Source organism: Phascolarctos cinereus, unplaced genomic scaffold (genome assembly GCF_003287225.1).
Source record: "Phascolarctos cinereus isolate Bilbo 61053 unplaced genomic scaffold, phaCin_HiC Scaffold_9;HRSCAF=440, whole genome shotgun sequence".
NCBI lineage: Eukaryota > Metazoa > Chordata > Mammalia > Diprotodontia > Phascolarctidae > Phascolarctos > Phascolarctos cinereus.
The window spans coordinates 64,834,133-64,856,449 of NW_027556402.1; the positions used below are offsets into that span (position 1 = coordinate 64,834,133).

The following is a 22,317-nucleotide window of genomic DNA, read 5'->3' on the forward strand; positions in this document are numbered from 1 at the left end:
TGAAGCAAAGACCATCACAGAGCCTGCTGTTAGGAGGGTGGCAATTTGGGAATTGCCACTCAGCAAATACAAGAAAATCTTTTACCAATTTTAAAAGACTATTTCCACAAAGGAATGATTTATTTAAATAACAGCCTTTGAAAGTCTGGAAAGCTGGGAACTATCAAAGGATTTTATCATCAACTCAATCCATTTAGTTCAACAAAAAATATTAAATATCTTCTGTGTCCAAAGTGCTAGGTATGGTTAGATTAAAAAAAAAAAAACAGCAATAGCAACAGAAGCCCAGCTTTTAAGGAGCATGGATATAGCATATGGTTAGGATAAGAATACAATCAGCTATTTTTATATATAAATACATGTTAGAACATATACAGATATTTATATTGAATAACAGATATGCATGTTAGAAAGTGAGAAGTACAGAATAGGATAACAGAGAGCAAGGAGAGATTGAAAAGAGAAGAATTCTAGCTTGGGGGTAATGGGAGAAAGTGGCATTGCAGTTGAATTTAAATGAGGAAGAGGATTTCTCAGGGTGAAGATGTTCAGGAGCCTGTTATGGGTATAAAGAACAGTATATGTAAATGCATGGAGCTTCAACAGGGCAAGATGAAATCAAAGATTGACTACTAATCCTATTTGACTAGAATGAAAATTGTTCAGAGGGTAGTAGTGTGAAATGAAGCTTGAAAATCATCTTGGAGCCAGATTGTGAAGAGCTCTGAATGTTAAAATAATAAGTTTGTACTCTATTTTCTGGTAGGCACAGGGGAGCAATTGGTGGTTTTTGAGCAGTGAATTTGAAGAGGTCTAGGGGCTTTGGGGTGCTGGGACCCCAAGATCGTGGTACCAGGCCCTGCTGAATGAATTCAACTCAAATCTTCTTCAGCCAGAGGAAAAATTTATTAGTGATAGATCACAGAGGCCAGGTGAGGCCAGTAAGGACAGGCGGGCATGAGAAAGGCTCAGCCTTTGGGGCATGAGAGGTTCTCAGCCTTGTGGGCCTGAGATTCTCAGCATCTGAATGAGGGCCAAGGTGGATCTTAAATACTAAAGTAACTTTGGGTGGTCCTCGAGAAGGGGGTTGAGAAAAGGGTCTAGGTGTGAATTCTAATTGGGGAGGTCAGAGAGATTGAATAGACAATGGGAATAGATAATGGAGGGAACAGGAAGGAAGAAGTTTGAAAGGCATCTGCACAAAATCAAGGTGGGGCTAGGACTTTCAAAAGGAGATAAGGGGAGTCGATAAGGAACAGTTTGAGACCAGAGAAGGCCTTTCTAGGGCCTATAGACAAAAGGGAGCCAGATTCTTTTAGGGCACATCTGAATAAGATTAAAAGGTAAGGCTAAGGCTTTCAAAGGGAGATGAGGGTCTGGGGCCTGTGAGTCAGATTCCCTTTGCAGCAAAGGGCGAAGATCTTGGCTTGGGCCCCACACCCATCAAATTGACATAGTCTGTTCTATATATGAGGGAAATGATAAATGAAATGTGATTGCAGAGGAGATAGGAGGAAATAGGAGGAGGGGCATGAATAAAGAAGTAGGAGGAAGGCTTCTCACCTTCTGAGACTGGACAGAATAAGAGGAAACAGAAAGTTTGGGGGTATGAAGGCAGGTGATGCTAGTTGAATGACCTCAATCTTCTCAGTATTGTAGGAGTCAAGGTCATATACAGAGAGAAAGGCAGGCAGAGATGGATTGAGGGACTTGAGAAGAGAAGAATGTTAGGATTTCCTATAATTGGAATCTATTTTTAAAAGGTTTTTCATGCAGTTCTGTGGGCCTAGTTTGAGACTAGATAGTAATAGAGTCAGAAGAATGTCATGACTACAAGAGTATTTGGTAACTTGGGAATCGATATGCAGAAGGTAGAAGTTTTTCAAGAATAGAAATGAGCAGAGCAGGGACAACAAAAGAAAAAGGCAGTAAGGAATTCTAGAGTTAAGCAGTATGACTACCCATAGGGTCAAGACTGTGAAGGGAAGGAAGTGAAGCCAAAACAGGTATAATGGGCTAAGAAAACAACCTGAGATTGAGGAACTAAGCCAGAGGTCAAAGTTGAAAGTGAAGAATTAGTTCAGGGAGAACAACACTGAGAGCCATGGAAGGCAGGAGATTATGGAGAAAAAGCAGATTTTTAAGAGGTAGGCATTTTGGAGGTGAAACAGTATCAGGAAATAGTGAGTTCTGGGGAATTCTAAAGTGTAGACCACTCCACTCTGAGGCAGAATGGAGATGGAAATGATGGGAAATTAAGACATGATGAATTGTCTAGATGGTAAAAGGGTCATCAGTAGAAACTGAGGTGACCACAATTGGAAGTCAGGGCATTACGGTGGAAAAGCAGGTACTAAAATACATTGAGTAAGGTGAAAGAGTGCTCTGAAGGTCCATAGCTAGCAATGACAAGGATTGAAGGAGGGTGGTGTAGTCAGAGTACTAACTTTAAAGGAAGGGGAAAAGTATTGCATAATAATGACAGTGCAAGGGGAACAAGGTATGTGCTAAGTCTTCCTAGGCCACTGACTTCAAAAGTGTGAGAAAAGGAGCTGCCAGCCTTGCAGAGGGTCATAAGTGATGTGGCATCTTCAGGGAAAAACCCTATTTCAGTTATGGCCAAGAGGTAGAAGGCATGAAATGGAAAGGGACTTTGTTAACTGTAACCCAGAGGATAATCTACCAGAATATTGAATTTAGTTTCCCTTTATATTGGAAATTACATATCTTTTATAAAACTCTCAGTAAGCGATTTGGGAATATCCAGTGTCATTAATTAGCCATTAAAGAGGTTCAGTTTGGTGTTAAGAGTTTCTTCATCACAAAGGAAAAATCCCATACAAAAGTGTTGTGGACCCATCTTTAGGTTAGCCCAAATTTTCTGTTTCTGTCCCTTCATTTCTTCTTTACATGTTCCTTTATAACATCTCTGTTTGAATCTCATTAAAAAAGAGCTTTCACTATTTTCAGAGATGCACTATTCCTTTAAAGCAATACCACAAACAGATTAGTTGTAGCAGGAATACTGTCTGGCTTAATTTTTTAAGGTCAATGGGAGTGGAAAAATTCAGACTGTTTTGATGTCATTTTGTGCTTTTCATTTCTATAGTTTTAAAAAAATTTTCTATATAAAACGGGATTTTTTTTTATTGGAATAAGCAGATGCACAAATCTAGAATTTGGGCCCTCAAGTCAAGGAAAAAATAAGAGATGAAGACAAGGTAAAGTTGAAGTGCCTTCAGCCTGGACATTAATTAAAGACGAATCTTAAGTAAGGACTTTTCAAGTCTAGAAAGCTATATTTTAGCCAGTTGCAGAGTTTGGGGGTCATCCTAAGTGGTATGTAGGGCCCACTAGACCATGTGTCTACTCTGAATTTTTTTTTTATGCATGTGAAGTCAGGCTTAAAGGAACAACAGCAGTCTTGCACAGGAAAAGAAGTAATTAAAGGAGATGCACAGCCCAAGTAGTGTGGAAAAGAGAAAGGATATGTTGTCTTAGTCATTAGGGTGGAGAAGGAGTAATGGTTAATGGAGACAATCCAAAAGAGAAAATGATTTGTAAGTTATTTAGAGGGTCTAGAAGACATTGGAAAGAATACTTGGGAACTTTCCCAGCAGATTTATTTTCCTCATTATGTTTCATTTAATCTAAAATTAGCTCCCATTCCTGGTTCACAAACCAGCTTCCACACAAAGTTTCCCTCTGGTGCCTCATCACGGGGCAGAGTTGACCCTGGGTTCTCAGGGGCTATATACATCATGTACCAGTGATGAATTGTTCAGTCATAGCAACCCTAAGCTACCATTTACTGAGTTGTTGAAGTGTTGCAATCTGCCTGAAGGGTGAAGGGAACACCCGTAACAATGAAATAATGGATTCTTAGAGTAACAGGGAAGTCATTCATCACAATGTGGGGGGAAATGAGTGTGAGGGTGCTTTGAGTAGTCAATCAGCTAGGATTTTAAAAGGACTTACTATGTGTTAGGCACTGCACCAAACACTTGGGATACAAAGAAAGGCAAAAAACAACTGGGCACAAACAAGATAGATACAGAATAAATTTGGGGTAGTGTCAGATGAAAGGCACCAAGATATTGGAGGACTGGGAAAGACTTTTGTACAGATAACAGAAACTTATCTGAAGCTTGAAGGAAGGCGGGGAAGCCAGGAGGCAGAGATGTGGGGGGAGAATGCCCCAGGTATAGGGGACAGCCAGTGAAAATGCTTGGAGTCTGGAGATGGACTGTCATGTGTGAGGAACAGCAAAGAGGCCAGGGTTGCTGCATCTCAGAGTCCATAGAGGAGAGTAAGGCATAAGAAGACTGGAAACATAGGAAGAGGCTAGCCTCTGAAAGGCTTTAAAAATCAAAGGATTTTATATTTGAAAAGTTTAAAAAGTGCTATAGAAATGTAGGCTTTGTATTTAATGTGCGAGGTTTCAGGGTGATGTTAACTGGAGGGGAAAAATTTGCTACATATGGATGATAATCCATATCATCAATGTGCGGTTCACGTGCAGATAATCAAGAATTAATTGTATTTGCATCATTCTAAATTACATAATTAGTCCTCATAAGATGAGGACACATTATTTCAATGGAAGCTTTGAATCATGTATGAAAGCACATATAAATGCATTATAAATAGCATAGATAAATCCTGTGGTCTCAAGTAAATTGTGTGTATCTTTATACATACACATATATACACAAATGGGCAGCTAGCTAGTGGTTCAGTGGACAGAGTGCTGGGCATGGAGTCAGGAAAACCTGATTTCAAATCTAGCCTCAGGCACTTACTAGCTGTATAACCCTGGGCAAGTAACTTAGCCCTGTTCGCCTCAGTTGCTAATCTGTAAAATGCCATGGAGAAGAAATGGCAAACCGCTCCATATCTTTGCCAAGAAACCCCCAGTGGGGTCTTGAAGAGGTGAACACAACTGAACAACTATAATATATACATGTGTGGATATATACACATATGTGTACATGTGTATAGTGTGTGTGTGTGTGTATGTGTGTAAAACTGTTACAAAAATTTGGTGATAATTCAATTTTCCATATGGGAGATGCTATTCAATCCATTTCAGTGCAGGGCATCATGTTAGGTGCTAGAGATGTGAAGATGAATAATATCACAGTCCTTGCATTCAGGGAGCCTACAATTAAATAGGGTGGGAAAGGAAGAAGGTATGGCAGGGATACAAGTAAGTATGATGCCGGAGTAGAATGTGTTAAGAGCAAAGGAGATTCATTCATTCAAAGTGCTTTAGGAAAAGTTTCCATAGATTCAGGGAAGATGCAGACATCAAGTATCCTCAAATTCAGCAGGTCAGGGAGCATCTACCATCTCCCCCAGTCCTCGTGGTTTTTACACCATTGTGTGGTGACCTTGAAACTCATTTCTTCCTCCAGTATACCCTCAATTCCCAAAACCAAGGCCAGGAAATTATCAGGCAGAATGAGGAGATAGAACCTTTCCCCTGTAACCGTCACTCTCTGTCTGTGCTAGAGATAGCCTATTGTGCAAAGAAAGTTTATGATGCCTTTGCTGTTCACTCGTGTCCAACTCTATGTGACTCTATAGACCTTTGTGCAGAGGATTTTCTTAGCAAAGATACTGGAGTGGTTTGCCATTTCTTTCTTCAATGTGTCCTCATTTTACAGATGAAGAGCTAAGGCAAATAAGGGTTGAATGACTTGCCCAGGGTCACACAGCTAACAAGTCTCTGAGGTCAGATTCAAAGTCAGATCTTCCTCATTCCAGGCAGGCCCAGGGCTCACTACACTTGACCACATAGCTGCCCCATGATCCCTTTTAGGTGATTATAACCATTCCCTTGCCACAAAAGCCTTCTCTGAGTATAGTTTGATGCCAAGACATCTGTTATCTTTTGTTTTATCCAGACATATAAATAGTTTGGGTATTGAAATAGAGACAAAGTCATTCTCCTCCATGTCCACATTCTTGCAGAGCTAGGTCCAAAGGACAGAAGAGAGATAACTGAGTACCTACTTGGTTTTATGGCCCTGTTGATTGTACCAAGACTCCTTCACAGCCTGTGACTAAGTAGCTTCGACATTGCTTCTACGTTGATAATAGAAATTAGGACTGGTTTAGATTATTTTACCCCCAATACATAACTCTAAGCCAGGACCATGCTTTTCATTTTCAATTTAATTCAATTAAATTAATATTTAAACTCAATCAACAGGTTTGTGGTAGTTACTAGATCAGAGGCTGTTACACATTTTTTTGTATCATGGACCCCTTTGGCAGTCTGGCAAAACCTCATGGAACCCTTCTCAGAATAATGTTTTTAATATAAAGTAAAATATATAGGATTACAAAAGAAACCGATTACATTGAAACACAGTTATCAAAATATTTGTTTATAGCCCCCAGGTTGAGAACTCTTGGAAGGAATCAGATTGTATGTGTATGTATACACATACATATACATACATACATATATATATATATATATATATATATATATATATATATATATATGTATATCTACATACACATATACATATATATGTATATACCTTACATACACATACATGTATTTATCATATATATGCACATATACACTTGTATATACATACCATTAGGATATATACCATATATATACCAACAATTATAAAGGAATTATAATATGTAATACATATATATTATGTGTAATATATATGATGTATAAGTATGTGTGTATAAATTACTCCAACTGATCACTCTGTATCATAGAATCCGAATAATGTTCCTCTAGGGCCTTTCTCCTATTTTTTCAAAATTAGATCAGACAGTGACTTCACATTTAGTGCCTACTGTTAGTCAGACTAGTTGAATTTGCTGATGGGATTTAAAAAATACAGTCTTTTAAATGATGTCTATGAGGCCTTGCAGGGGAAAAAGTCAGCAACAGGGTTCTGGAACACTTAGCTAATTCTTCCTTGGTGCTGAAAAGTTTTAAATCATTTCCCTGGTCTTCACAGGCAGTTCTTAGAACTGCAGAACTTATATAGAAGCCACGCTAAGGATTATGAGTACTCAGAGTTCGTCTGTTAATCAGCATGCCCATTTGGTGCTGAGGTGAATGGAACAGGGCAAACATTGGCAGCCTATGAGCTGCTCTAATTGTTGAGTCAAGTTATGCCCTGGGTTTTTGTTTTTTAGATAAAAATAGACTTTTTAACAAGAAATTACATCAGCTAGGCACAATAGAATGTCACATATAACAGGGTGTTGCATCTTTGGAAAATACAAAAAGGCTTGGTCATAACCTCTCCTTTTCAATTCATTCTTTTATCATCTATTTCTTCCCGTGACCAAAATATCAAATTACTGTATTTTACCAAAATGTTCCCGAGGGCCTTTGTTTTGAGTATAACCTCCAAACTGTCCTCTTGTAAGATCCCAGTAGGCTCTTGAATGTTGATCTTTGGGTAGGAAACATGAAGAATAGACAAGTGTTGGGATATAAAATTCTACTACCATTAATTCAGTATTTTCCCATTTATCAATTCATCTGTTTTCCCAAGTCATTATTCAGAAACATAAGAATCACCTTTTAGTTACACCATTGTCATTCAACATTTTTCCACTTAATTCTTGTGGTCTCTGATATTTTTACCTGTTTTCAAGCACGACCTTCTTGTGAACTGTATGTCACAAGTTTGTAACTTACCTTTGAGTTTTGTACTTTTATTTTCAATTGTGTTGCACATCCAGTTATGTTTCTTATCTTTTAGAAAACAATCAGCCACCTTGAGAAATGGTTGAACTTGTTGGTTATTTTTAAACTAAGCTGATAATCACCATGTGCTTACCATTGTTCTTTCCAATAGACCAAGAGTCTCCTAGAAGTTATTCATCAGCTTTCACTGACTTGGGTCGAAGTGCTCCCAGGGAAAGAAGAGGAACTCCGGAAAGAGAGGTAGTTAAATAGTAGGTTCAATGAGACAGCAGGTATGAAAGCACTCCAGAAGTTTAAAGTGATGCATATGTCTCTATATAAGTTTAAATAAGATCTCAAGACTTCAAGGTGAGATACATGGAGATGGGTGGAATGCCACAAGACAAGAGTCAGCAGAGAACAAGAAAAGCAAGCCAGGTTTATTAAGGGGGAATACTATAAGAAGGAGCAAAGGGGATGGAAATAGGTCAGTTCCTGCTGTGGTGTCTGGCAGAAGGGGGTGCCCAAGCCAAAAAACCCAACTGGTCTTTCTAGGGTTCTTAACTGAATGAACCACAGCCAAGCACTGGGGAGGGGGTGTTAATAGGAAACCTGGACCTGGGGTGCAGGTCAAAATTCAAGGACTGATTCTGATTCATGCAAGAGGTGGAGGAGAATGGTATCTAGGAAACTGGCAGCTAGTTGATATTCAAACTCCCTACCAATTGGTTGTTATCACAGACTTGATTTTGTCCAGGCAATTCAGGATCTTTCATTAACGGGGGCACAAAGGCTTTGGAGGTCTTTACAATAAGAGAGACAGAAAGAGAAAGAGAAATTTAAGTCCTGCCTTAACACATCCTCATTGCGGAATGTTGGGAAAGTCACTTAATTTCTCAATGCTCCAGGCCAGTCTATAAGGTTATATAAATTGAAGAGAAGGTTCCAACCTGCATTGAAAGAAAGAGTTTCAAAAAGAGAGAAAGAGAGAAAGAGTTTCCTCACCTAGCAGGTGACTATACCAATGAATTCATAGGCTCAGTCCCTATCCCTCTATATACCATTAATATTTGTCGCAGTTGTAGTTATATTTAAGGTGACCTATCTAATAAATCACTCACTAAATAAGAATGTATCTGAAAATCAGGCAGGAGAAATGATCCCAAGAAACTTTTCTTCATTTCCATATTAAAAAGAGCAAGATGTCAGCCTAGGAGGCAGGTCATGGCTTCACGTGTTAGCCTGGGATGATAGGTCCTTTGAGTTCTGATACTAACCACATCTAGTTCTACCACTAACTACCGAGGGAAGTCACTAAGCCATAAACTTTTTCTCCATTAATTTGTTTGTCACGTTTGCTGGTAGTGGCCAGAAAGTACCTCCTTAGAAGCACTTCCTGCTTTGTCAGTGAGGTGTTCTAGGTCACAGTGAAATATCGCTGGTAGGTTACTTAGGTGCAGGTGGCTGAACCCCAGCATGGTTCTGAGGTTTGGCAGTTTGTGGTGGGATTGGAGGAGAATTTGAGTGGATCCTGAGGGCTAAGAGCCATCCCAGAAAGTCCTCTTTCAGCCAAAGTTGGCTGTTAGTCTGTGTGACTCCAAAGTCAGAGGGCAGTTCAAGGGTCTACCTCTGTGAAGGTCCAGTTTGGTCTGGATTCCACTCCCATCAAAGCTTAGTGAGGATTACTAGGCTTTGGACTGACCAGAAAGCAGTACAGTGGATAGAGCACCAGGCCCAGAGTCAGGAAGATCTGAGTTCAAATCCCACCTGAGACACTTCTTAGCTGTGTGACCCTAGGCAAGTCACTTAATCTCTGTTTGTCTCAGTTTCCTCATCTGTAAAATGGGGGTAAATAATAGCACCTCCCTCCCAGGGTTTTTGTGAGGATCAGATGCAATAATACTGTGCCTGGCACAAGTAAGCACTACTTAAATAATAATATTATTATTATTATCATCAGACTTCTCCTTGACATTCTTTCCACTTTAGAAGGATGGCACCTTCAGATGTCCCAAGAAGGTACAGTGAGTTCCTAGGTCCTGACTAACCCTAAAAGCCAGGTTCTTCCCTCTCCCTACTCATCTCCCATAGAAAGCACCAGATATTCACCTAAGTACTTTTTGCAAATGACAGCTTCCAGCTATTAGGCTAACTAATTGTCAATTACTTAATCACCCTCAATTAGAAAAAAAAGAGAGATGGTTAGTGCTTTTAGGGCTTGGAGCACTTCTTTTTAAGGTTTTATTTATACCCTGATTCACTTCAGAAGAAATATAGAGCTAGACCCCCCATAAAAACTGTTCTTTATAAATATTAAATTTGCTCTCTCCTTTATGGCCTTCACCCTCTTTCAGTCCAAAAATGAATGTTCCTTTATACAGAGGAATGATGGCGAAGACCAATGAGTCTTCTCCCCTAGGCTTCTGATAGATTAATACTTAATGCTGTATCCTATAAAATAAACATATGGCCTCCATTTTTTTCTTTCAATAACTCCCTTGAAATGTAACTAAGTAGAAAACTAAGCAAATTCCATATATTTTCAGCCATTCAAATTGGTGTCTAATTCTCCACTCATGTGGCTTGGCAGAGTCCTTTGGTTCTTCCAACATTTTGCCAGCCAAGAAGAAGTTCACCTTGTGCTCCTACTAAGCTAAAAAGCCTTCACCTATGGGCCCAGTCACAGATGATCCTTCTGTCACCCAAGGATCAGCCTAGCTAAGTTGTGGTATAGTTGAAAGGGTGCTGGATTTGGAGTCAGAGGAGCTGGGTTCAAATCCTGTCTCTGCCACTTGTGACCTACATGACCTTGGGCGAGTCATTGAACTGCTCCATGCCTCAGTTTCCTCTTCTGTAAAATGAGTGTTAGACAAGATGGCCTCTAAAGTCTCTTCCATGCCTTCTATGCCTTATGTCCCTGATGCCGCTGTGTGATCCTCAGTTCAGAAACCATGAGGAAGCCACAAGATAGTGGATCTATACTTGGTTTCAGCAACTAATGAAAGCTATCTGTTAAAGCATCAAAGAGTTCTAATCTACATTCAGGGAGGAGAGGGTCCATGGTAGTGAAACCACAGACATTTTGAAGAATTAGACTATCCTCTGTTTTCACTGATGTGAAATCAATTTTCTAGTTAAAAAAAGGAAAATCCATTTTTTCCAGGTCAGTGCTAATTGTTTGCCTTCCATTTCAGAGGCTGCCAGCCAGAGCTGTTTATGATTTTAAGGCCCAGACATCTAAGTAAGTAGTACAAATATTCACCACATAATTATGATGGATTTTAATGCCACAAAAAGGAAATATTGTCATAGTAGGATCTGCATTCAACAAACCTGTCTCTGAAGTTCATTCCAGTAAATGTTTCATTAAGATTTTATATGACAGTTGATCCTATTTATATTTGGGGGTCAATGAAAAACATCTGGATATGAAATACATCAAACAAACTGGAGTCTAACAAATAGAAAAGTAAGAAAGGAATTCAGAGGGTCACAATCTCAAAAATTCTCTGTCCAGCATAATCTGGCTCAGTCTCTTGTAATTAAATTCTAGGACAAGGTATGAGATCGGTATTTTTAAACTGACTTATAATTAAGTACTGTTTGGAAAGGTATGCATAGAGTGTCTGCTCTATGAAAAGCAAGGCACTGCTGAAACTCCTGCAAACACCTACAGACCAAAACCAATGGTCAGTGTAGACTGCGGGCTTGCTGCAAAGATGCAGAGAGATAATACCTGTTGAGTCATTTCAGTCATGTCCTGTGCTTTTTGACCCCATTTGGGGTTTTCTTGGCAAAGACACTGGAGTGGTTTGTCATTTCCTTCTCAAGCTCATTTTACAGATGAGGAAACTGAGACAAACAGGGTTAAGTGACTTGCCCAGGGTCACACAGTAAGTGTCTCAGGCTGAATTTGAACTCGGGGCCTCCTGACTTCAGGACTGGTGCTCTGTCCTCTATGCCACCTAGCTGCCATGGGCAGAAGCTGGTCGTGTCTTGTTATTCTAGGGCAGGAGTAGAGAACCTGCGGCCATGAGGCCACACATGGCCCTCTAGCTCCTCAGGTGTGGCCCTTTGAATCCAAACTTCACAGAACAAATCTCCTTAATAAAAGGATTTGTTCTGTGAAGTTTGGATTCAGTCAAAGGGCCGTGCTTGAGGACCTAGAGGGCCACATATGGCCTAGAGGCCGCAGGTTCCCCATCCCTTTAGGGTATGCCCTGAAAGCTTCCCAAGAAGCATTAAGAAAATCTATGCTTTTTCTTTCTTTTCCCACCTTCTCCAGATGTGCCTTTCTCCTTAAAGGGGCCCCTTCAGTCTTTTCTTGGCAGCTCCTTAGCACCTCTTTCCTGCACTGGGTTGCCATGCCACACAATCTTAGGGCTAGCAGGTCATTTATTTGGGGAGATGACTACATCCTCTCTAAATCCTGTGAATTCCTCAAGCAGGGCTATACCTAATCCTTCCAAGGGAGAAAGTAATTTATCTGCTTTTAGAAATCTCCAGGGGAATGAGTAGATCTCATAGCCACCCAGAAAACCCATTCCAATATTTAACAGTCCTCACTGGGATGGAATTCTTCCACTTATTTTAAATCCTTCCCTGCGATTTTGTACTGTCTGCAGTAGAGATGGAACAGATGGTCACTATTCCCTATATGTTTATATAGCTGAGACTGAAATATCTCCCAGTGTTATCTTCTTCATAACAAATAACACCAGTTCATCCTTTAGTCCCTCCTCATCTTCGTCACAGAAAAAGGAATCAAAATATTAAACAAGGGGATGTAAGAATGACTCTGCTGGAATGTGTTAAACAAATCAAATTAGGATTAAGCTTCTATTCTCAAGCCATAGCATGGTGGGATGGATAGAGAATTAGCCTGAGATTCAGGAAGACCCGAGTTCAAATTCTGCTGGTCATACACACTATCTTGTATAACCATGGACAAGTCACTTAAACTCTCAGTGCTCCAAGTGATTTCCCAAAGCACCAGTTGCTGGACAGGCACTGACCCTTATCTGTAAAGTGAATGTGGGAATGTCCATACCAGGAATTCCCTTCACCAAAGAAATCACAGATGTGTGTGTGTGTGTGTGTGTGTGTGTGTGTGTGTGTGTGTGTGTGTGTGTGTGTGTGTGTGTGTTAATCAATTCTTAAACCTGCTATCTGGCTTTTATACAGCAGGATTAACAGGACTTAATACCTGAAGGGATTTTTGATGCTATCTAGCCAATTACTTTCAATTGAGTAAACATCTGCTCCATACATGCAAGATCCTGTTCCACCCAGTGGGGGATAAGAAAGGAAGGAGGGAAGGAAGGAAGGAAAGAAAGGAAGAACAGAAGAAAGAGAAAAAGAGGAAGGAAGGAATGGAGAAAGGAATGAACTATCCTTGGCTTCAGATGAGCTGACCTAAACATTGAAGTGCTGTATAAATATTAGCTACTAAGTATCCACTAGCCATTAAGTGTTCACTAGCTACTTTGTCCACTATGCACTAGGCACACTGCGATACAAAGGCAAAAAAAAATTAAACGAGCCAGCTTTCAAGGAACTTATACGATTAAGAACATATGTTCTTATTCAGCTTATACACAGATGAGGTAAAACAAGGGAATTTGAGACAAGGAAATATAAAGTAAATTAACAGCTAAAAACGGGGAAAAGGTTAACACTGGAGATAGAACCTAAGCTTAGGAGTCTTAGTAATCCAATTACCTCATTTTCCTGATAAGAATACAGACTCAGAGGAGATAATGACTTGCCCAGGGTCACACACTCAGTAATAAGACTATGATTTGAACCCAAGGTTCTCGGGTACCAAATCCAGTTTTCTTTGATTCAGCCTACTAAAAAAATTTTTCCCTATAACATCAATTTTATTAAGCAGTATTCGAGACATTTTCATCAAGTTTTCTGCCAAAAACATGATAAAAAAAGATATTTTATTACATTATAGCTTAGAAAATGAAACAGCTATTAGGCAGTCAACAAGTATTTATCGAGTGTTTACTATATGCCAGGCTTTGTGCTTAGCACTGTAAATAAAAAGGAAAGCAAAGACATTTATTAACATTCGAATAGGAAAACTCAAACCCATTTTGATACTTTGCATTTAAATTACTTTATAGATACAACTATCTGGCATTCTCTGCCTTAGCCATATCCAGAAGCTGGATTATAACATTTAACTTTTAATTATATTTAAATTTGAATTATGTTAAAATCTATAGCTTGACCATTGAACAGTAAAACCCATTAGAGAAACATCTGGAATGTATCATTTTAATCAGTTACATTGGGATGATAAATATGTTGTTAAAACTATCCTACTTATTCTTCAACAATCATTTGATTTTATAAAAGCAATCACTGTCTTGCTATAAAAAGTTAATTAACCCATGATTCCCACAAAATTAGCTATTTGTAATAGGAAACCCTTTCCATTAAATTATATTAAATGACCCTCACCTTTATTTTAAGGACCTTAAAAAAATCTATCCACACTCAGTCATATCATACTGAGATGAAGGTTACGTCCTGCTGATTCTCAATGAGTATCCAAAATGCAACCCTACATTTAAGAATTATATCCTTTTCAAGTGCTTATCCCCATTTTTTAATGATGTAGGAGTTGTCACATGACTACATGATTGAATTTGAAGGGTCATAAATAATCAGTCTAAACCAGGGTTTGTTTTTTTTTAACCTATCTTGTGTCATGGACCCTTCTGGCTATCTGGTGAAGCCATAGACCTTCCTATAGTAATATTTTTGAATACATAAAATGCATAGGATTACAAAGTATTTCAATTACTGAAGCCCACTGGAAGCTTCATCTTCTCCTAAATGGAAGTGTCTCTAACAGGAATGAAGGCAAAGAGAAGATTCTGTGTGTGTTTTAATATCTTCTGTACCAAAAAGACAAATGAGCTGTAAAGGATTTTTTTCTTCACCTTATCTGAGGAATTTTAACAAATGAAAAAATATTCACTGAGTGATATATTTTGAAATTAGGATGACTTCCAAACAGATAAAGAAGGATAGGTTGTTATTTATGAAGGAGTTCTCATAGGGTCAGCTAAAGCAGCAGCTTAAACAGGACACCAGATTAATCTTGTAAAAACAAAAAATCTTCCTTTGGCTCTGCTGTTTCTTCAGGCTTCCAAAATAGCTCTTTCCTTCCATTAACTCCCAAACTTGTTGAAGGCCAAGTCTAATGCTTCCCTGTCCTCTCTCTGTAACTGAAACTTTTCTTTCCAAGGTCAGAATTGACCTCCTACCTTCCAGCACCATCAATCATTCAGGTTTTGTCCTCCCCAACCTCTCTGCTCTGCTGTATTCAATATTATTGCCTTCCTTCATGAAACTCTCCCCACCATTGGCCTCATCAGCCTGGTGTTGTCCAGGTCATTATCTTCCCCCTCTGCTTTTTTCCATTGGTCTCCTCCTTTCTATTCCCGTTGCCATCACATCCTCATAATAAAAGGATTTGCCCTGTAAAACTTGGACTCAGTCAAAAGGCCACACCCAAGAACCTAGAAGGCTATATGTGGCCTCAAGGCCACAGGTTCCCCACCCCTGGAAGCAATTTTAAAAAATACTTATCTGGTCTCACTGCCTATAGTTTCTCAATATAATAGGTGCTTAATAAATATTTATTAATGGATTGATTAACTATTCCAGTGAAAAAACATGTATTAAGGCCTTAATATGTTCCAAACATTGTGCTAAGCAATGGGGGTATAAATATTAAAATTAAGATTGTCCTTGCTCTTTAAGAGCTTATACTCTAATGGGACAAAGAAGAGGACAGTGGTGGTCAGGTAAAAAGTTATGGTTTGGGAAATCATAAATATGGTAAGGGAAACTATACAGCCAGCCAGCCATTAACTCCCCCTTGTTCCAGATGAAATGGTATCAGTGTGGATAGGTAGATGGATAGAGAGACAGAGAGTTAGATACAGAGATAGACAGACACACAGATTTGAAAATAAGTCCCAGAGAAAGAGGTAGAAGGGAAAGAAGCATGCAGCTGCAGGGCAGAAAGTGTTTGGGATAAATAGGAATACCGTCTTCCCAGGGAAGGCAGAGTTGAGTGGCTCTAGGATTCACATACCTAGGCATAGCCTCTGGTGTTCCAGGTTGAAGAATGGCACAACAAAAAGAGCAGGAATGGCAGGCTGGTAAAACCATTCCTACACAATCCTGTATAAGCCCTTCTAAAAGATATCTCATAGAGACAGCTAGGTGGCGCAGTAGATAGAGCACCAGCCCTGAAGTCAGAAGGACCTGAGTTCAAATCTGGCCTCAGACCAAACACTTGATACTTACTAGCTGTGTGACCCTGGGCAAGTTACTTAGCCCCAACTGCTTAAAAATTAAAAAAAAAAGATATCACAGAAACCTTCAATGGTTCACTATAGACTCACTGCCTACAAAGCTATATCCAGACTCCTCAACTAGCCATTCGAAGCCCTCCATACTATGGCACTATGGAGTGCTTAGACATCAAAAACACCAAGGTCTTCCACTGCATCCTGGGCCATTGCCAGTCCTGACTTTTGTTTTGCCTCGGGCTCCTATGACCCTGGAAGAGAGAATGAGGCTGACGATTTTGTGCAACTCTGCCTCACTTAAATCCAGTTCACCCCATGATGTCATTGGTCATCTTTAAAAGTGAAGGACAAACACCAACAACAAGAGCCCCAGCCAGTCTCTCTAGCCTTCTCTTCCTATCAATAGCCCGTGTTTCTTTGAAACTAGAGTACTTGCTACTGTACAACCTTCACTGCCTTCTGCATGTTGCTTCTTCCTCCATATCCAACTCATTCCCTTAAGGTCTAATTTAAAAGTCACCCCTTACGTGAAACATTCTTCCATCTCTAATCTCCTTGCAATCTGACGTAGTCTTTCCCACTTCTGAATTCCCACTGCACCCATAGCATTCTCCTATGACAGCTAGGTGGTGCAATGGATACAGCACTGAGTTTAGATTCAAATACAAACTCAAACACTTACTAATTGTGTAACTCTAGGCAAGTCACTTAAATGCTGCTTGCCTCAGTTTCTTCAACTGTAAAATGGGGATAGAAATATCATCTCTCTCCCAGGGTATTGTGAGGATCAATAAAGCAATATTTGTAAAGCACTTAGCACAGTGCCTGACACATAGTAAGCACTTAATAAATGTTTGTTTCTTTTCCTCTCCCCACCATGGTACATGCTGTATTCTGCCTTGTATCACAGTAATGTAATGTGGAAGAGGGATATGAATGACTCTAACAGAGGGAAGAGCTAGTGAGGGGGAGAAGATTTGAAGAAGTAGATGTGAGCTTGACCTAAGGAGAAGCTTCCTAAAAATCGGTGCTATTCAAAGAAAAGTGGGCTGCCTTGGGTAATGTGTTCTTCCTTGTCTTCTAGCAAAGGCGGACCTCACTTGTTGAGTATGTCATAAAGGCCTTTACTATTCAGGTATAGGTTGGACTGGGTGACCTCTGAGGGCTGGTCTAACTCTCTGACTCACTCTGGAAACCCCTGGAGAACCTAGTATAGTGTCTTGCAAATGGTAAAATGGAAACAGTGCTGGATTCAGAGTCAAGAGACCTGGCTTTGACCAAGTCATTTAATATCTGGGGACTCCATCTGTAAAATGGGAAAATAATATTTGTACTACTTGCTTTGCAGGGTGGTCATGAGAAAAGTGCTTTGTAAATCTTAAAGCACAATGTAAACATGAGCTGTTATTATTAGCAGTAGATAATAAGTATTGGTTAAATTGAGTATTGAAAAACTGAAAACTGAAAACCAAAAAAAAAAGATTTTTATGAAACATTCAGGTTTTGAACAAGATGGAAAGCATAAAGAAAACACATGTAATCTGTAGTACCACTTTGCATTTAACACGCATATTTCTTAGTAAGCTGTTGAAATAAAACAAAATTCAAGGTTTCATCACATGATTCTTGTTACATAAAATATTTTGTAAGCCTTAATGTGTGTGTGTGTGTGTGTGTGTGTGTGTGTGTGTATGCTGGTTATTATTATTATCAACCAGATAATATTAGCAGATTAGTGCATTTTTGTGTGTTAAATTTTTATTCTGAATCTGATGGTTGCTTATTAGGCACTATTAGCAAATTAGAGTGTCATGTATATAATATAAATAAAATATGTTCATATATGGATACGTGTGTATATATACATAAATACATATAAGTGTGTGTGTATATATATATATATATATATATGTATATATACACCTTTATATGTGTGTATCAATCTCAATGAACTCCTTGAGAACAAAGATTTTCTTTTGCCCTTTTATTTGTATTCCCGGAATTTAGAAAAGAGCTTGGCTCATAGGTGTTAGTTGACTGAGCAAACAACACATGAAACATCATTTGGCATTTTGTATGTGTGTGTGTGTGTCTGTGTGTGTGTGTGTGTGATAATGTAGTTGAAATTATGTCTAAAATGATTTATATGCCTCATAAATTGTTAGGAGGGAAATGCTTAACTACCTGGGCTTGCCAGTGTGTTAACACACTGGACAAGTTATATAAAGGTTTGGAGAACCATTGATATGTATATAATCAATTGTAAAACTAAAGACCTAATCATTTGAAAATGTCTATTGCAGGGAATTGTCATTTAAGAAAGGGGACACTGTCTACATCCTCAGGAAAATTGATCAAAATTGGTATGAGGGAGAGCACCATGGACGAGTAGGGATATTTCCAATCTCTTATGTAGAGGTTTGTCTGTTCTTCTTTTCTCTTGGATTAATGAGCAAGGAGGGAGATATCTGTTTGGTGCAGAAATAACACATATTCATGCAGAAGTAACTGTTCTCATTTTAGAAACTCAGCCCTCCAGAAAAAGCTCAACCTGCAAGACCACCACCCCCAGCTCAGCTTGGAGAAATTGGAGAAGCTATAGCCAAATACAATTTTAATGCAGATACAAATGTGGAGTTATCCCTGAGAAAGGTATTAAAAATTTTCCCTCATTAATGAATTCAATATGGCTAAATATTATTTAAAACATAATCCACATTAAAAGTTTTATATCAATGTTATATTTATTTAAATCTCAAAATTCAAATTCACAAATCAGGTTACCCTATTTAAATACCCACCAATTCATTAATAATCTTAAGATTTCTACCCATGAGTTCTCATTATTCTCTTTTCAATGAAATCCATTAAAAATGCAACAACTTAATAGAAGTGATTGCATCATTAAATTCATGTAATTTGTTCTTTTGGACTCATTTTCCTTATTCTATAATCACTTCACATAAATTTTCTCATGTTTCTCTGCAGTTTTTATATTCATCATCCTTTACAACACAACAATATGCCATTATACTGACGTACTGTACTTTTTGCAACCTTTCTCCAATTGTTGGACATATTTAATTCCCAGCTTTTTATCATCCCCTTCTAACAATGAGTTTTCTTATTTTGCATCTTTAACTAGTTGTGGTGTTTTAATTTGCATTTCTCCTATTATTTATTTAAATCACTTTAGAAGTCATTGATAGTTGGTTTTTTTTGGAAATTGTGTTCATTGAACATGTTTATTGGGAAAATTGTCTAATATATAGGTGTGTATGCATACACACATTATATACATATATATGCATATTTGTATCAATTCCCTACAGGTTTTGGATGTCAGGCTTTAATTTATCAGGGTTATGTGATGCAAAAAAATTTTTACATGTGAATGTATATTATATAAATATATCTTCTGATTTTAGCTTCATTGACTTCATTTATGCAAAATATGTTTTAAAATTTTGCATAATCAATATTTCCATTTTGTTTTTATGATCCTTTTTGTGCCTTATCTGGCTGTGCAATTTCTCTAGTCCATAACTGTGAAAGATATACCCTTTCTCCTACAATTTTTATGATATGACTTTTTAAGTTTCAATTTTTATCCCATTGAAATTAATTGTGGCATAAGGTATAAGATACTGGTCTGAACCATTTTCCAGATTTCCCAGAAGTTCCTGTTGAATAAGGAGTCCCATTTAGTGCTCTTGTGTTTATCAAACATTAATTGCTAGGAGTATTTATTTTTAATCATGATTATTCAGTCTATTCCACTGATCTACTTGCCTAGTTTTTTTCTTACTTAGTACACAAATAGTTATGCATTTTGTATATTTTAATTACAGGGAGATAGAGTCATTCTTCTTAAAAGAGTTGATCAAAATTGGTATGAAGGTAAAATACCAGGAACCAACAGACAAGGCATCTTCCCTGTTTCCTATGTAGAAGTCATCAAAAAGAATATCACAAAAAGTGCTGATGATTATCCTGACCCTCCAATACCCCACAGCTATTCTAGTGACAGGATACACAGCTTAAGTTCAAATAAGGTAAGAAGAGATAACATGATGATAGTGCAATCTTGAATAGATCAGTTTTACATGGGGAAAGACTGGTAACTTAAACATATGGGTCCAGATAAATTATTCATATGTATAATAACAATCAGAACATTATATTATAGTATCAAGTATCCTTGTAAAATAGGTGTTTATTACACATACCTTGGAGATATATATATATATATATATATATATATATATATATATATATATATAATATATTATATATATATATATATGGATTTTCTTTTGTTTTCCAAAGCATTTTCCGTAGACACCAGTCTGGTGACCAAGAAAATGGTTTATCAAAAAAAGGATATGATTGTTGTGAACACATACAGAAAGGCATAATAAATGAACCATTAGATTCCTATTTGTACTTACAAACTCATGTATTTGAATGGAGAGGTTCTTAGGTATTTAAAAACCCCATTTGCTCATTCTTATAATGAAAACTGTGATCTAGCTTTAGGGACACTGACTTGTGTTGATTATCCATGATGGAAGTAGGATAGGAGATCTACTTCATGGCTTTACTCATTAGAATTTTACTTTTGTGCTGCTACATTTTGTTTTTTAGTCATAAAGAACTTATTTTGTTAATTCATGTTTATGTTCAACAAATTCAGTGCAGTTCAACAGTTGCCAAGTCTGCAATGTGCTCAGAGAACAAGGTGTTGATATGATATAGTCATTTCTCCCCTTGGAGCAGGAGCAAATGTGATAAATAAAAATAACTTTAATTTCCAAAATAATACATGAGGTTCAAATGGGAGGGAGGAGGGGAAGAGACATGAAGGCTTAGTGGAAAATGTTTTTTTTCTTGATGGAGAAATCAAGTTAGTCTTCATGGAAGAGTTGAGTTGGATTTTAAAGGATGGGTAGGCAGTCCAAAGGAAGAGAAGACATTCCATGCATAGAGAACAGCACAGACCCAGAAAAGTGATGTATGTGAATGGGGAAAGGGGAGTAGTTCATTTTGGCTGTAGCTTCCTGTACATGGCAGGAAGTGATAGGATAAGTATGATGGTGCCAAACTTGAATGCCAGGTTGAGGGTTTTGTTTTTATTTAGCAGGAAAGAGTAGGAATCTACCAAAGTAGATCAGGGGAGTGGCATGATGATATCTGTACATATAGAAAATTAATCTGGGAGATTAATCTGGAAGAATGGAGGAAGAATAGGATGAGAGATAAGTTAGAGGGTGGGGGGAAAAAAAACTCTGTAAGGAATCAAATGACTGCATGTTCCCATTCTTTATTTTTGTCAGTCAATAAACAGTTATTAAGCAACTACAATGGCAAACCACTCCAAGAAAACTCCAAATGGAGTCATGAAGAGTCAGAAATGACTGAAATGAGTCAACAACAACAAAAAGGAGCACATACTATACACCAGGCATTGTGTTAAGTAGCACAGGAATTTCTACCTCTTTTTCATAACCTCCATGTATATAACTTAACATTCTCAAAGAATTGATTCCAAGGCACTTTTGGTATTTCTCAGGTTATTTGGTGGTAGCTATGTTTTTAGTTAAATAATTGACCTTTCATTTTTCAATCAGGATTGAGACTCAGTAAATGGTGTGGATAAAAAAAAAATCTAGTGTGATTAAATTGATAAGGATATAAATGTTGTTAAAAACAACATTGCTATGGCAGGACCCATGAACGTGGAGTCATTATCCTAGGAGAATTACCCTGGAGTACAGGAATGAGGGGCTTAGAGAGAATCTATTCTAACATGTACCTATAACTGGTCTTGAGCCCCAGGAAAAGCTCTCCTATGTTTTTATATGATAATTACATTATGATTGATGGAGTTTAAGGGCTTAGTCAATTAAATTTTAGTTTCTGTAATCTACTCCCAAAAACTATTAAGGGACTTTCCCTTTCCAAGTACAATAGTCCCTAACTTTGAAAGAAAAAGAAAAGGTAATACTCTTTGACTTAAAAACTCAGTCTTTCAGTGGTAGGGAATAGGTGTGTCTGGTAAAGGAGTTAGTTTCATATTACTAAGTCTGTTTTTAAGGGGAGGGAAAAAAATATCTCTGTGCACAGCTTCTAACATTTACAGTCTTAGAATATCTTAGTTAATGGCAGCAAAACCAGACAAAGAGGAGACCAAGATGATGAGGAACTATACAACCAAGGGGATTAAATGAAGGAACTGAGGGTATTTAGCCTGAAGAAAAGACTTAGAGGGCACATGATAACAGCCTTCAAATTTAA

The 22,317-nt window shown here is 38.0% G+C and overlaps 1 protein-coding gene across 11 annotated transcripts in view; it reads left to right on the forward strand.

Annotated features, from left to right (window-relative positions):
* SORBS2 (sorbin and SH3 domain containing 2) overlaps positions 1-22,317 on the forward strand; it is a 299,710-nt gene that overhangs the window by 245,799 nt on the left and 31,594 nt on the right. For all 11 annotated transcript variants that reach the window (XM_078148138.1, XM_078148140.1, XM_078148141.1 and 8 more), the window contains 5 exons: positions 7,851-7,939; positions 10,873-10,919; positions 18,324-18,438; positions 18,544-18,672; positions 19,872-20,075. In XM_078148138.1, coding sequence (XP_078004264.1) covers positions 7,851-7,939; positions 10,873-10,919; positions 18,324-18,438; positions 18,544-18,672; positions 19,872-20,075 — 584 coding nt within the window. The remainder of the gene's footprint in view (positions 1-7,850; positions 7,940-10,872; positions 10,920-18,323; positions 18,439-18,543; positions 18,673-19,871; positions 20,076-22,317) is intronic.